Genomic DNA, 16,764 nt, shown 5'->3' on the forward strand with positions numbered 1-16,764 from the left:
AGCGTGAGCGTTAACCAACAGGGTAGGCGGTTCGATTCCCACATGGGCCAGTGAGCTGTGCCCTCCACAACTAGACTTGATACAGAAGTTGAATGGCGTGACATCAGGAACTAGAAGGGCAGAATCCTCACACGAGACCCACCATGTACAAAAAGGAGGAAGCTATCAGAGACGATGAGATGAAGATGACAGACACAGAAAAAGGATGCTACTGGCGTCTTCTGATGCTCACAAGAACCATTTCAAGCAGAAGGAAGAGGGGGAAACAAACGTGCCTACCCAAAAGGCTAAATCATAGGGGAAACCAGAACTGCTACAAGTAACAGGTCAAAACAGAGATAAGGAAGGTATTGAAAGTAATTGCCTAAGCCAACATTTTTCACAAATATTAATGAAACGCAGTATTAATTCTCCCAATATGGAATTCAATACTAGAATGGAAACATAATCATGGGGTTCAATGTACTGTTCTTTAAGGAAAAAAATAGATGCCACTTATTCATACCTGGGTCTGAATATCATCACCTGTGACAATGTTTCCCACAGCCCGCAAAGCAGGAGAAACCACTTTATAATCATTATGCCTGCAACCATAAAGAGAAATGTTATAGCCAACAGTTCTAACCTTAGTCTCTTTTCCTTAGGGCTGAAATACACATCAAATAATATGTGATAGGATTTTAGAGCAAAAAGGTACCTATGGTGGTTATTAAGGGAACCCTCTCACAATGATGCTTGGTGTCCCCCAGAAGAGCTGACTGTCCCTTCATTTAGTATTTTTAAAAAAAAAAAAACGAAACAAAACTACAAATCTTTCCTAATAATCTTTTCCAGGTATCCCATCATCTGGATTCCAACTTTTCCCTCTCATTCTTTCATAGTTTTCATTACCTCTTTACTTGGATTCTATGGTGCTGAGATAATGGAGAGCAGTAGTTAACATTAATACATTTTTAAGTTTTACAAACTATGTAATTTTCAGAGTTGAGAATATTCAACAGTTGAAATAACTTGAAAATAAAAGCCAGGCTTCAAATAGTGAACTCATTCTACTAAACCACAGCTGACTTACTGGTCCAAAAAAAACCTCCACAAAACCCTTTATATATTTGAAGTCAAATACTAAGTCTTGATTTCAGGCTAAATAAGTTACTATTACTTTTAACTTTTCTTAAAAATCCTATTTTCTCTCCCCTTTTATGAGACTGATTACTCTGCTTAAAACTGTACCAGTTCCTTCACATTTAAGATCAGATGACTAAAAATAAATGCTTAAGATACATAATAATCTAGTGACTAAAGAATACAAAAGATTACTTCCCAGGTTTTGAACGCTTCTGACTCCTGCAGCATCTTGCTTTTAATTCACAACAGCATTATGCTGCTGACCTGCACCCAGCGATAATTCCACAGTTTTGAATTGTGTATATTCTACTTATCTAATCCATTTCACGTTTGGGGCAATGTCTCCCTGCATCTACTTTGTACTTACTTCAATTAACTTTCAGATGGTTTATAATTGTATCATTTCCTCATGTGTTAGCATTCTCATTTTTTTCTTCTACAGCACTATCTAAAAATTTGATTAATACAGTCTCAAGTTATTTATGCCATTGGTAAACCTTCCACTCCATAAATCAAAGGCATCACAAAGAGATACAGCAAAATAAAATTCAAAATATGACACCAGTCTAGATTAAGCTCTAAATCAGACAGAAAGATAAGGAATGACTTATTTTTAGTGTCAATATGCCTTTTGCTATCTAGTGGTTGTCTCAGGTCATTAAGCATGAGCTAGAATTACATAGTTGGTTTTTCCAACTGTTTCTGAAGGACTGCTAACAGCAGAAGACTGAGAGGCTCTTTAAAAGCCACAAAACAAACAGATTTGACATAAATATAAACAACTAACAAGAGACAGAAGCCCAAAGCACAATAAATCAGTATAATGTATTAGTATTTGAGTTCAGTAACTGAAAAACTAACATAGGGACAAATGAGCAGATAGATTTTCTAAAAGATAACTTACATCAGCAGCTCCACAAGCCTTCTACATACTCCTGCATCAATGACTGCTTGAATTTTATCATTGGGTCCATCGGATAGATATGAGAGGGCCCAGCAGGCATCAGCCAGTACATCAGTGTCACTGACAAACAGCAACCAGGAAAGCACATTCAGGCAGGGGGAAACCTATAAAAGGAAGATGACATGATCACGCAATTCAGCAGAAAAGCCAGAAGTGAGGCGAGAAACTCCAGAAAGCAACCAGGCACACATCTGGTAACTTTTGAGGTGATTAATACTTCCAGAGATGGAGTAGCTTAGCGATACTTCCATCTTTTACAATCCTGCCAATGGCCTTGCAGTTTACTTTGATGAGGTGGTCACAACACAAGGAAAATCATTTCAGAGAGCAAAGTCTAATACATACCAGTTCCCAGATATTCCTTGTCAAGACACACTCACTGCAGGCCAAAGAGGTAAAGGAACTTTCACAGGTGCTAATGCTAGGAAATTTTGTATTTTAGATACTTTGTCATGAACAAAAAAATGCTAGGTTTTAAGATTAATTCAGAGCTTTTTTCAGGCAGTGAAAATTTAACCCAAATTAAAACGAAAACAAACAACAAAAAGCCCTATTTCTCTAGAAATATCATTTTTGACAAAATTTAAAATGTCAGAATTTTACTCTCTCTTTCTGTTCACATTAATAATGGCTGCTACACTCTTTAATGGTACTTTTTCTGCCCATTTCCCAAAAGCATAATCCTTACCTTTGCAAATTCTGGAGGTGGACTTTTCCCTCTACAGAGATTAGACAAAGCCCATACTGCATTCCGGGTCATGGTCAGGCAGTTTTGCTTTGAAAATAGCCTATAAGTGTGATGATACAATGGTAAACTATATAACGAGCATTGATTCTTGGATGGCATAATACAAACTCTAAACCGTTTTCTCTAGAATAATAAAGTTTAATTAATTCTAACACAACCAATTTAATTTTGGGAGTGGAATTAGACACGATGTCTGAAGAAATGATCTGAATAAGTAAGAAAATGTCTATAATGAAAAATAACACCAGGAAATCCAAAATGATTTCCAGTAAGATACACTGCTTTCTGGCAGAACTTCCCATATTTTTATTACTCAGAAAAGAAAAAAAAAAAAAACTTACTGCAAAAGAGGGGGAAGAATATTGCAGTCTAACACATAGTCCCTGCACATGGTACTATCTCCAGCAATGTTGCCAAGAGCCCAGACTGCCTGTGAAAGAATTGTTCATTAATGACAGGTTGTAGTTTCTCTCATAACTCTTTTAAAAAAAAAGATGCCAACAAATCACAATAACTCTTCACAAAAATTATACAGTAGTAATCAACATATCATACAGGGACATTAACTATGGACACCCCTAAGTCCACTGATCATGGAGTCAGATGATAGTTGTGGGATTGGGGAAAGAAGATACTATTATAAAGCGTCCATGTGCACACTCGTGGCAGTAAGCTTATTAAAGGAAGGAACAAGTTCTTCTGTGTATTCTTTACCTTCAGAGAACCCATCCCTAAGTAACATTACACACAGCCCTTGGTACACAGCAGAGGTTCATATGGCTTACTCAGCTGATTAAAAATGTATTTTAAGCTTGCTTACAAAAGAAAACAGTAAACAAAGAATTCAAGAGCAATCGAAATGCAGAAAACTTTAGTGAGCTTTGGGGGGTAATGGATATATTAATTATATTGATTGTGATGATGGTTTCGTGGCTATACACATATGTCAAAGCTTTTTAAGTTTAAATATATGCAGTTTATTGTAGGTCAATTATACCTCAATAAAGCTGTAGAAGACAATCATTCTCGTTTAGCAATGACTTTTATTTATGAATTGGAGGAAGTTTACAATGATAAAAAAATTCATGTTTTCTAAGTCTTTTCTGCACAAAAGTGGCAAAGACCTGCTACTCAATCAACACTAGAGATTCGCACAAGCAAAAGCTCAGTCACAGCTTACATGATTTAAAAAGTATTATCTATAGCTCTTAAATTTCAGGGTTGGAAGGGAAAACGGTTTTATGTTTCTAGAAGAAATTCTGCCTATTGAAATTTTCTGTTTTGGTTAAGTTTAGATTTCTAGAACACTCTGATGGACCACAGATCGTTGTGGCCAAGTGGTAAAACCGACGCTCTGAATATAAGACCGAAGGGAAAATTTGTGTTCTTTCACCTGCTTCTCTGTTTCATTTTTTTTTTTTTTTTTTTTACCTGCTCCTGGACATCTTCAAACTCTGAGCTGAGCAACTCTATGAAGATAGGCACAGCTCCTGCCTGAATCACAATCCGGGTCTGAAGAGAATTTCCTGAAGCAATATTTGTCAATACCCAAGCTGATTCAAACTATAAAGATAAAAATAATTTCATTATCTTATTAGAATTTAATAGCTTGTTTACTTATAACAATAAGGATTTCTGTACATGAAGAAAAGAATCTGAGATGATTATTTGCATATAATCTATCAGGTGAATACTGTATTAGTTTTAAAGGAAGAATTCCCAAACAGAATACTGCAGCAGCCTAGAGGAATATTCAGGGTGTCTAAAATTTCAGATCAAAGCAGAGGTGACAAGAGACCACAAAAATAATGAGGGAGTACTTCATGTGCTGATATGGAATGATCTCCCAAGATATGAATTTTTTTAAAAATGCAAGAGTGCAATTAACACGGTGTCGTATTTTCTAAAAGGGTTAAGAAGGATGTACATATTAATTTACTTGTTGTACAGAATATCTCTAGGAGACACAGGAAACTGTAAATACTTGTTAACCTACATGGAAAGGTCAGGGAGAGTGTGGAACATGGATGGGAAGGAAAGACACTCTAACTGTAAAGCCTTCTATACCTTTAGTATATTATCTACTAAAAAATAAAATTAAATAATTTCTATAGGATGGGTAAAGAGAAATGGGGAGAAGTTCATGTAAAATGTATAAAATATAGGCCAAGTGAAAAAAGCAAACGATATTTTAAATGATACGTAGGCCACAAGGAGTTAACAGGCATACAATTACTAGAAATGGCAACTTCAGAGCATAAGGGCTTTCCATAAATGAGAAGGCTCCAAACCAAGGCACAGAGGTAAGACTTTTTTAAAACAGCATTCTTAAAGGTTGATACACTATTAAACAGAAGGTATGAAGAAAATTAGGGCCAATGAAGAATGTAGCATATTACTAATTCTACCCATCTCTATAGTAACTTGACTCTAACCTATTACGGAGAAATCTAGGATGGAGTTCTTAAAATCCAAGAGTGAACTCTTACAATTCTATTTGAGTTAAGAGTTCTTAAACTTTAGTTTTGTTTTCTTCTCCCATTTTGTCTTCTATTTATCCTTTAATGAAGCACATATGCAGAAAAAAAAATTCAGTGGTATGCCCTTCAATGAGAGGTCAATAAAAAGTTATCAAAAAATGGAGCTGTGACTCCTCTAAGCTTTTGGGTCAAATGAAAGGCAGTTGTCACATGAAAAACTAAAACATCAATCATGAGGGTGAGGGAAGATGGAAGAAATAGGAAGACATGCTGATTAACACAGTCCAAAGCCATATGAATGAGAGCAAATTCATAGCACAGGAGACACTTAAAGAGGAGGTTTTTTTGAACCTACAAATGTGAACCTATAAAAAATGAGATAGTGGTCTGGCAGCCACACTGGACACTGATATTACAGCATGAATGAAGTCCAGACCAGGAGCATAATTAAATGTTAAATTTAATTAAAAGTTAAATGGAACATATTTTCTGTCTCATAACTTTTTGTTATAAGAGATGTTCAGGAGACCATTTTTCACATACTCTCAGGTGTTTCTCACAACGACGCAGGGAAGTCTGACTTTTCTCGTTTATCAATGAGGAAACTATTATAAAAAGATCCAACAATCTGACTAATGATTTGAGTAATGTTACCCAGCCTGTCAAAGAGAACTACATTACAGCCTCCTCATCAACTATACTTATGAAGCCAGCCTCTTTGGCTTCCTCTTCCATAGTTTCCTCTCTGAAACATAATTATAAGACTGACAAGAAACTTTCAACTGTAGTTTTGGTATCTAGGGCCAGAAATTTCAAATAACAATATGCCAGATTATTTAGTAGATACCAAAAAGAAAACAGTTAACCTAAAATGTAGTTTCTTTCACTTACTAGGAAAATTTGTAAAACAGAGACGGATGATTTGAGTACAAAAGCAAACTTTCCTACCAGAAGGCAGGCTCAGAGTTCAACAAAGAGTCGTTAGATACTGCAGAGAGCAAGTCAAAGAAATGAAAATCGTGAGTGAAAAGCAATCTGTAAGGAATGTGTTAAGAGCAGCACACATACTAATCTGTATCAAAGAGAAAACGAATTGCAGTGTGACTTTAATGCACAAGAAATGGAAACAAAGCCTGAGTAGATACACGATATATTAATTATCAAACAGAAGAAATTCGAATACTAATTGCTGCCAGAGTTCAAACTGCTATTTGTCTGATGACTAACGGTCTCACAGAAAATGAGAGGGAATTCCAGATGGTACTGAAGTGAATAAAATGGAGAAGCAAAATAAAATAAAAGTGATGATGATTAGGAAAATTAGGAATAAGTGAATAATAGCCTGAACATGAATGGAAGAATATTGGAAACCTAGACATCTCAGCAAAAGATGTACCAAAGTTATGTTTACTACTAAGAAGTACGCAACGATAACCTCTCAATGGAAAGAAGATTCAAGGTCTCTCTTAGTAAGAATGGAAACCAGAAATTAGTTCTGCCGTTACTGGGAACAAAAACACATGAATAACTATCATGAGAAGGCCACTGGACACAATCATATTCGTGCATTAATATGGCGTATACACACACACACACACATACACACACACACACAACGGGCTGATTAATGTTTATACCTTATAAAAACTCATCAAGCTATATTTGTGCAATTTTCCATACTTGTGTGTACGTGTGTGATATATATGTACATATGTATGAAGGAGAGTGAAAAGGAAAAAATTACAACTCCATGAGTATAGACCCATTAAAGTATTGGAAGAAACACAAATATCAAATGTGTTTAATATTAAGTATGTTTTTAAAAACTGGTTGTGCTGTGAAGTATGTAATTTCTCTTTCACTGGGTATTGCAATCAGTGTTATTTTTTGTTCTTTTTACTGTTTCGGCCTTGGGTTCTGGATTAGAATTTAACATGAAACAGAGTTGTGATATGGGAAAGCCCAGAGTTGATATCAAAAACAACTGCATAAAGTTATGATAGAAATGGCCAGAAAAAAGTAATTTAAGTAACCGTGTGACTCAAAAACAAATCAGTAACATAAAGAAATGAAAAAAAAAATCTAAGAAATGGTACTACCTAAAGTAATGGTAGCCAAAATAACCACCATCTTTACTTCCTCTTTGTTGTTTTAAACTACTATATTCTTAGTGTTCCAAGAAAGGCATCATGCAAGGAAACAACCTTTCATGCAACTGTGCTTGCTTATAAATTATAATTCCATTATTTTCCACTATCCAGAACTTGCTAAATAAGGCTACAATTGAAATCCGAAGGGCACACTAAAGATTTGATATTTTCTCTCTTTCCTTTCTCAGTCTCTACCTTCTGATGCTCAGTTCCTTAAATAAGGAAAATGAAAATCCAAAGCTGAAATACTTCTGACCTCCTATCAAGTTTCCCACTCCAGGTTGAGGTACGCCTGGTTCCCTTTCTCCATTTGCATCAGGACTCTGTTGCTGGCCACTTTGCCGGGTCCACTCTGGTTCCTAGCAAATGCCAGGCTCACCTGGAGAGCAAGTGAAAAGAAAGGCTCACATCAGAAAAATAAACCCAGATATCAAACTCTGCAGAGAACAGTGCCTGAGTCATCTGAGCAACCTTCCAAGAAAGGCAGAGGGATCAAGGAGGATGGGAAAAGACGTAGGAGGATGAAGGCTTACTGCAGTTTATCACATTAAGCTTTTAGAAGGGACAAGAAAGGCAGGAATGAGGAAACTAAACCATTTCAAATTTATGACTTTAAAAGGAGTTATCTAATGATTGGAACTAGGAGGCAATTTATTTATTTCTAAATATTTTTATAAGCTTCTTCTATAAGGTTTGAGAATGTAGTATCTCTGCACTGCAAAGGACAGTACAAAGATGCTGGGCCTGGACTCAAATAACCAAACAGCCGGCACAGGAAATAGAAAATATACCATAAGGCAGACCAATCTCATGCCAAGGGCTCAACTGTATCTGAGGCCTACCTGTCAGTGAGCATGAGAATGCTCTTAGCCAAATGGCACTGCTTGCTTCCAAAATGCTAGATTCCACCCATGTTCATCTCATTTGAGGGCAAACAAGCATCTGGGTAACACTACCCAAAGCAGGCCTTTTTAGCTCCCTGGTTTGAAGCACTTCACTGATCTGGGGATAAGGGAAGCCGGAAAGGAAGTAAAGAGACCCTTCACGAGGATTCACTGCTCTTTACCTCTGGAATGAACAAGTAAGTTTGTCCATAGGATTTATTAGTGAGTTTAGCTATTATGACCATATATTACTACTCTCTTTCTGGCAAAAGCCCCATTCCAAAGATATACTACTCAACTTTCTAGTAAGCAGGTAGGAGTGTCCGGGACAACTTACATCCTAATGCTCTCCAAGAAGACAGAAGGAGTACCCTCCAAGCTTCCCAGAGCACCGTCTAATTTGAGCATGAAGCCTTTTGGCCCTAAGGTCTCCCTCAATATACTTGCTTCTGCTGCTTCTGGGGTGGTCAAGATTACCCATTAGTCACACTGGAGAAAAAACATCATGTTGTACTTAAATGTACACAGAAGAAAAGCTGGAGATGACCTTTAGATAATAAACAGGTTGGTTATTTCTCAGAGTGTTTGGGCAGCTAAGGTGAAAATCATAAGGTGGTCACTTCCAGAGGAATCATTTCTCAATCTTTCAGCCTAATTACCAGTTCAGTTCACACAAGGGTAGAATCTGAGAATTTAGATAGAAGCAAATGAGATTTCTGAAGGCATTCATCTTCAGATGTGTTAAAGATACAAGTTCTAGGATTAGATTAAAAAATGATGTAGAATTTGCATGTGTTAGCCAGGTGAGGGTACTGTCTGAGATAACATGTATTCTTTAGGGAGTACTGGAGAATGTAGAGAGGGGGAAAAACCCATTTCTCTGACTTTTCATTCTAGGCCTAGGAGGTTACACCATCTTTCTTGAACACATTAACAAACTGGACCTCTGCAACCACTTACTAAAAACTGCTAGATCCAGGAGTAAAATCAGTATCTTGGAACTACTCTCCTTGTCAGAGATAGGACAGAAACATATTTTCACATGAACAAAATGATAGTTTTCCCTACCTCCCTCTTCCTACAAAGCTTTTCAAATGATAAACTGCAGTAAGGCTCTTCATTTGGTTCCTCTGGTTCTCTTGGCAGGTTGCTTAGGGGCTCAGGCTCTGTTCTCTGCAGTGTTGGTTGTCTGGATTTCCTTTTTTTCTGAGAAAAGTCTTTCTTTCCTTGCTCTGTAGGTGAACCTGATTATTTTTCAGATGTCTGGTGATCCTGGCCTTAGATGGGGACCAGAATTACAATCCAGGAGGCAGCTAGCAAAACAGAATCTTAATTCAAATGAACTTGGGGATTAGTAAATGTCAAACTGGAGAAGAAAAACTGATGGGACACTGAAGTACTCTACCTTCTCTGGATTTCTTGTTTTTCCTCTGGAAGGAACTCATCACCGCAACAAAGAGAGTAAAAAAAGGAGAAAGATGGGGTGGGAGGAAAGGAGAGAAAATATCAAGACAAAGCATCAAGTCTTAGGAATTATGTACAATGCTCTGGACAGTAAGGAACCTGGGGCCAGAGCTGGCATTTACAAAATGTCCCAACACTACTGCCTTTGAGGAAGGCAAAGCAAACAAGGGGGTAAGTTATCTTTATGATTAACATGTTACTGGCAAATACTTACTTGGAAAAATTACCCCATTTTAAGATCTACTTGGCACCTAACCAATTTCTATAGTTGCAGAGTTTCTTTACCGGGCCTGAGACCTTCAGATTAGATCCTACAAGTGAGAATTTAGGTATCACAGATATTTGATAAAGAATACAGAAATTAATTCAGCTGGTTACTCCAAGGAAGTCTAACTATTGAAAAATTACCAGTTTACCAAAAATACAACTTTATTCAGGAACAAAATGGTATTTTAAAATTTCTAAATAACTCTCAGGATGAGAGTCAGTTGACAATGGTTCTTTTTACTGTGAAAACTACACAATCCGGAAGTTATAGAATTTCCTCTTAGAACCCCTACATACAACAGTATTGACAGACTAAATTAACACAGCAGAAAACACAGAGATACCTGACAAGCCTATCTCTGTGTCAGCTCTTTTGGGGTCAGGGAGAGGATTAATCAGGACTAGGTTTGGGGATTAGCTGAGTCTCTGACCCAGCCCATGTTACACAGCCCTGAGAAACCCAAGTAGAATCTAAAAATCCTTCAAAACCAAATTTGAAGTAGCCCAAACTTAGGTCCTATCTATAATGGCTCCTCTACTGCAAACAATTCCCTATTATGTAAGTATTCTCCGTAATCATCATAAAATAATTTTTTACACGAGTAACAATGCTAAGAATTCTACAGAGCAAAACCAAGGGCCATAGTTAACAAAACTATGAAAAGAAATTTGCAATGTGATTGTCAGAAATATTATCAAAAAATTAACCCTTCATATAGATTAAAAAAGTAACTACTCTGCATACAAAATATAAACTAGCAAAGGGAATTACATCTGAGGCAAGAAATGAAAAGGCTTCGCACCTGCAGTGTACAATTCTCTTTTCGTTTGAGGAACTCCACAAACCTGGCCACTACTCCCGGGGTGCTGATGACTTCATCAATAGGAGGATTAGGTTCTGTCTCCCCATAAAATAAAAGGAAAGAAGAAAAACAATCCTTTAATTTCAATGCAAAGACTTTATAACTCAAAATTACTTCATGATATCCCTCCTTCCATTTTAGCATCACTTTCATGTTGGAAATCTAAAAAAAAAAGAAAAAAATGTAAAATTGAGCTTGGTCACTTTGAGAGTAGGGTAGTTTGAAGGATTTCACAATGAGGTAAGCCTTCACATGGAAATGATGGGCAGAATTCTTAAAAATTAAAATCATCACCTGTACTATTTTAGAAACTTAGAAAGTAGAGAGAAACTCATCCAAAGACAACCACTGTTACTATTTTCATATACTTCCTTCTAGCCCTTATTGTGTATATGGGATTATTGTTCATCTGGGTTTTTTGTTTTTTAACATAAGCTGTCTTAAAACAAAAACAAAAACAAAAACGGCATTAGGAGATTCTGGGTGTGCTTGCAGGATTTAATTTTGTAGTTGGAGTGTTAAGTAGGAGCCAGCAAGAATTCACTAAGGATGACTTGCCAAATTAATCTCATTTTTGTTTATGACAATAAAGTATCTTATAAATGAAGTCATTCAGTAGAATCTTGTTGGGTGGCTAGGAAATGTCCTAAACAATCAGCGAGGTAATTTCAACAAGAGATTTAACAAAATTTTTGATGATATTCATGTAGCAATGCAAGAAACATGGCAGGTAGATTACAGTAACAACTAGGAATCCTTAGCCAAATCAATGGCCTTATTGAAAGAGGTGACTAAAGGTTCAACGTAAAGTTGGAGAGAGCTCTAATGACATGTTCTTTCCCTGGTTCGACATTTTTATCAAACATTCATATAAACACAACCAATAAATTTGATACTATAATAAAGATGAAGCATTAATATGCTAGATTACAGAAACAACATATAGAAAGAACAATAAGCCAAAGTTGGCAATAAAGCAAAAGGGTTTTAAAGCAAAACTCAGCCACTGAATTTTTAAAAAAGCAATTTAAAAGTAAATCCACATGACTTCTCAGACAAAACTTAAAAACAGTTCATGAGGAAAAGGGCTAGGGAATTCAGATAGCTGCAAATACAATGGAACATAACTATGCCATGCCTACTAAAATAACTGATATTATCCTATTAGAATGTACAGTCTCAGGACAAAGAAGGCAATCTCTTACTACCGAGAGTAATAAGAACACAGTTGCAGTACTATGCATCACGTTGGTGGCTGGCAAACTAGAATAGACACAGGAATGCAGTTTTCACCACTCTACAATTAGGATGGTGCAAAAGTAACTGAGGTTTAAAAGGTAAAAAACAATTGCAAAAACCGCAATTACTTTTGCACCAATCTAAGGCCCTCCACTCTAACGCCTTAAAAAGGCACATTATGTGAGAAACCCACTAGGCTCAGTACACTGAAAAGAGGCAAAATATTTTTTGAGGGGTTGGGAAGGTGCACATGACAGTGGTCTTCAAATATTTAATAAGTTATGCAAAAAAACAATTTTTTTTGTTATGGTGGTAGGTTTTAATTCCAGTGAACTTCAAGGAATATATTAATTTATCACTAATAACTCCAAACAAGTGTAACTTACCACTGTGGGGTCAGTTGTGTTAAGTATTTACTATTGACATTTTAATATGATTCAGAGTTCCAGAGTTCTTTTTACTTGCCCAGATGGCAAGAAGTACCATATTGCATTCTACCCTAATTATACAAAAGGTAGTTACCCTGACCACCAATACATCCATACTTAATTTCAGTGATAAACTGCTAACATTAAAATCAACAATCATTGTTCTTTCAAGTAATACTTTTAAAGTTTTCCTTAAAAAGAGTGGAGTTTCTCAATATGAATTAACATGAAGATTGACTACTGTTCTTATCACTTTAAGGACTTTTATAAGCTAGCTCAGAAATGAAAACAATGCTGCTTTCTGGTCACAAAATAAGGAAACTCAAAAGTTAGCCAGGGCTCATAATTACACATATCTCTGTATGCATCCTTGTATTCTGTTGATAGACACACTCCGAAGCCAAGTTATCTGTGGTGTGAAAACAGGTTATGGGAAAGTATTATTTTGTAAATAAATGGAAAAACATACTTAACATATTCAGAACTCACCTTTTGAAAGCAATTTCCTGAATTTCTGTGTTGCTGAAAGCTGTTGCTCTGGGCTATTGGAAAATATCATTTCGATCATGTCGGAAGTAATAACACCACCCTGGGATCACAAACAAAAAGCAAGTATAATGAAATTTTAACTTGAATTCAAAGGAAAACAAAAATAGTATAAATTGCAACCTAGTTATTAAGTTAGTCATATTTATCTAAGAGTCACACAAAGGGAAGACAATATATGTAGGAATGTCTGAGATGATTGATATGTGTAAAGCCCAACTTTTTGTCTATCATTAGAAAGCTCACCACAGTGAGAAAGTAGTAATCTTAATAGTAAATACTAAGACAAAGTGTTTATTATTCTTCTTCTCCTTGCTTTGATCAAAAGGCTAGCGACTCCTTATCGTTCAGATTAAATGTTAAATTGTATACGGCTTTTCATGACCTCTGAATCTAGAGCAGCCACTCCATGTCTACCCCATTACTCTATTTTAATCCTGTGCCCAGGATTCTTGCTTATTTGTTTATTGCCCAGGTTCCCCCAGGACACTGTAAGCTCTCTGAAAGTCAAAGACCCCATCTATCTTACCATTCTATCACTAATAGCTGACATACAAATATTTATTTATATTTATTTATACAAATATTTATACAAATATTATATATTTATGAATAGCTCAACAAATATTTACTGAATAAGTATAAAGTAATCTTGCATAAATCACAGATTCCAGCCACTGCCAAATTCAACAACTGACTCTTAATTTAAAATTTCTCTTTTTTTGCTATATTAGAACTTTTCAGTTTCCCACTATTTTCTTGCTTTATTAGAGCTTTCCATTTCCCACTACAACCCATCCCCATTATTAGTAGTTAACTCTCTTCTCAGGATCATTTGTCAATGAAGTAAAATTCTTACCATTTCATGAAGGGTTACAGTCAACAAGATGAATTGTGGAGAAAGCTGGAGAGTTGTAAATACTGGATGGTAAGCAATACCTAACAGTTAAGAATCTCCATGGGAAGAATGAAGCATTCTGCTCTTAAGTCAGAAAAATAAATATTTTGAAACTTATAAGACTGATGCTTGAGTAAACAAAGGTAACTATATAATTCTGTTATGAATATGTTTTATATATATGTTTTTTCCCTCTCTTATCCCCTTATAACGTAAGATGCATGACTTTACCTTCATAGTATTTAAGTATCATTAACTTTATTATTAAGATCATAATATTTAATTTTTATATCAGGGTGAGGAGTGAACACCCGAGAACTTTGCAGCCTCTTCTGGGGAAAAGGCTGGTACACTATAAGTTGCATGCAGGACAGTTATATCATTGTATCATGCCACGTGGACATATGACTTTGTTACTGTCTTCATCTGAGACTCAGTGTGGTTTAAGGAGCTGTGTATGGATGCCAAATTGACAAAGAATGCACTAGGATGGTTAATTTTATGTGTCAAGTGGGTTAGCTGTTGTTTGCACAAACACCAGTCTAGATGTTGTCATGAAGGTATTTTCTTTGATGTGACTTAACTGTTTAAGTCAGTACACTTGAGGGAAGCAAATTATCCTCCAAAGTTTGGGTGGGCCTCATTCGATCAGTTGAGCAAAGACTGAGGTGTCCGGAAGAAGAAATTCAGCCTCAAAATACAACATCAACTCTTAGCTGAACTTCCAGCCTACTGGCTTGCCCTATGGATTTTGGACTTACCAGCTCCAACAACTGCCATGAGCCAATTCCTTCATGTCAGTCAGTCAGTCGGTCAGTCAGTCACTCAATCAATGTCTCTCTCTCTCTCTCTCTCTCTCCCCCCTCCATTGGTTCTGTTTCCTCTGTAGAACCCTGACTAATACAGTCCACAAAATAACTTCAACATCCACTTAAAAAAAAAAAAAAAAAAAAAAAACAAAAACAAAAACAAACAAACAAAAAAAACAGCTCAACTTCCTGAAGGGCCTAGAAAAATTCACCACAAAATGATAGTATTGGCAACAATGTCTGTATCAATTCCAAAGGGACTTTCAACTGCTCTCCTAATTCCAAAAGAAAACTGGTCCATAAAAACTGGAGACCTCTAAAGTGAAAGAAAGAAAAAATCTACAAAACACTGTGCATAATTCGCCACCATGAAAAAAAAAAGGAGGAGGGGAATTTATTTTCTTAAAAAGAATAAATAAGAATGTAGTAACAGTGATTGCTACTCGGGGAAGAAAATAGGCGACTGAGATAAAGGAATAGTGAATTTTCTTTTTTTGTGAAAACCATATATGATCTATTAAAACATCAAATTTATTACAACAAACTGGAAATCTAGACAGGTGTAATCCATATAAAGCATAATTTTTATCTATCTATATAACCTCAAGACAGTTACAAAATGAGTTATAATAGAAAATTCCAATAGTTGTGATATGGAACCAATTTTTTAAATCATATAAACATGTCCAATTTTGTAACTGAAACGAATAACAAATTAGGATTTCCTTGAAAGTATCCCTTGTTATTCAACTTTTAAGGAGTAATTTTATTTTATAATTATCTTTGTAAACTTTAATACCTGGATTAACCTTCATAATTTACTTAATCCTGTTTAACTGCATGTTATTTAAAATATAATAAACATTTAATGAACCATGAGAAATAAGTATATATGGTTTCTTTTTAAAAATGAAATGCCAAGTACTTTTTATAGCCACATAACCTTTTTTAAAAACACAAAAAGAGATCTTAACCTGATATCTTCATCAGAGAAACACTAATAAGAGTTTCTTTCATTATCTTACTTACTGGTGCCATCTCCATGTTATTAATCTGAGCCTCATGGAAGCCTCCATCTGACATAACTTCCTCTTCTGTTTCTTCTTCTGCTGTAGCAACATTTCTTCTCTTGAATAACTAAAAATAAAAGACTGTTAATAAAGTAATTCTAGGACAAGGGAGTTCAACAGCCAAACACGAGTCACCCCACTTAAAAAGAAATAAGGATGGACCTTTTTGAAAATCATTTTTAAAAGTCTGAAATTTGTGCTGCCTTCAACCTTTCCCGATGCGGCACTATTTCAGAAGTCTCTAGTTTTATAATCTACTGCAATTAAGTATCACTTGATGAGGTACAACTCACTGAGAGGCCTGACACTGCATGGTGCACTAAGAAGGTCAGGGCGGAAAAAGGAGCTGGGCATGCTGGGTCATTTCCCTTTTCCCTCTGTGTGGAGTAGTGACAGGATAGGCATAATATATCAGGGGAAATGACCATAAAAATGTTATCAGGATGACTTAATACTTCCCTCCTAACCCCTCAAAGATAGAGGATTGAGGCTTCCTGACCTTCCCAACCTGTCCCGCAACCAGTGACGACAAAGGATTACTGCTTGAACACCACCTTTAAAGCATCCATTAATTTGTGTAGGCAAAGGAGAATAGTTCTCTCCAAAGGCAGCCCACTAAGGTGGCTTCCATTACATCCTTGAGAGTCCTAGGCAGTACACTTATTCATCAAGCCATGATGGAGCAATAATTTATCCTCTCACCCTATACGACTAAAACAGCAGACAGAAATACTTAAAATAATGGGTTTCAGCCACAGGACGACAGGCAGCACAGGCAATGATCCTTCAGAAAAGAAACGAAACATTAGTCCTCTGACTGCCTCGGTTT

The 16,764-nt window shown here is 36.0% G+C and overlaps 1 protein-coding gene and 1 long non-coding RNA gene across 2 annotated transcripts in view; both read right to left on the reverse strand.

Annotated features, from left to right (window-relative positions):
- Window positions 1–16,764, reverse strand: part of KPNA1 (karyopherin subunit alpha 1) — a 60,850-nt gene that overhangs the window by 15,973 nt on the left and 28,113 nt on the right. The window contains exons 3-10 of the mRNA XM_033127604.1: window positions 15,895–16,002; window positions 13,102–13,201; window positions 10,886–10,980; window positions 4,269–4,400; window positions 3,179–3,267; window positions 2,778–2,877; window positions 2,030–2,193; window positions 506–584 (exon numbers count right to left, since the gene is read on the reverse strand). Coding sequence (XP_032983495.1) covers window positions 506–584; window positions 2,030–2,193; window positions 2,778–2,877; window positions 3,179–3,267; window positions 4,269–4,400; window positions 10,886–10,980; window positions 13,102–13,201; window positions 15,895–16,002 — 867 coding nt within the window. The remainder of the gene's footprint in view (window positions 1–505; window positions 585–2,029; window positions 2,194–2,777; window positions 2,878–3,178; window positions 3,268–4,268; window positions 4,401–10,885; window positions 10,981–13,101; window positions 13,202–15,894; window positions 16,003–16,764) is intronic.
- On the reverse strand, window positions 7,724–10,872 carry LOC117034561 (uncharacterized). The gene is made up of 3 exons (XR_004425112.1): window positions 9,757–10,872; window positions 9,420–9,628; window positions 7,724–7,846 (listed from the first exon to the last, which is right to left on the reverse strand). It is a non-coding gene; the product is annotated as an uncharacterized LOC117034561 (long non-coding RNA).

The sequence above is a fragment of the Rhinolophus ferrumequinum genome, chromosome 2 (assembly GCF_004115265.2).
Source record: "Rhinolophus ferrumequinum isolate MPI-CBG mRhiFer1 chromosome 2, mRhiFer1_v1.p, whole genome shotgun sequence".
NCBI classification, from domain to species: domain Eukaryota; kingdom Metazoa; phylum Chordata; class Mammalia; order Chiroptera; family Rhinolophidae; genus Rhinolophus; species Rhinolophus ferrumequinum.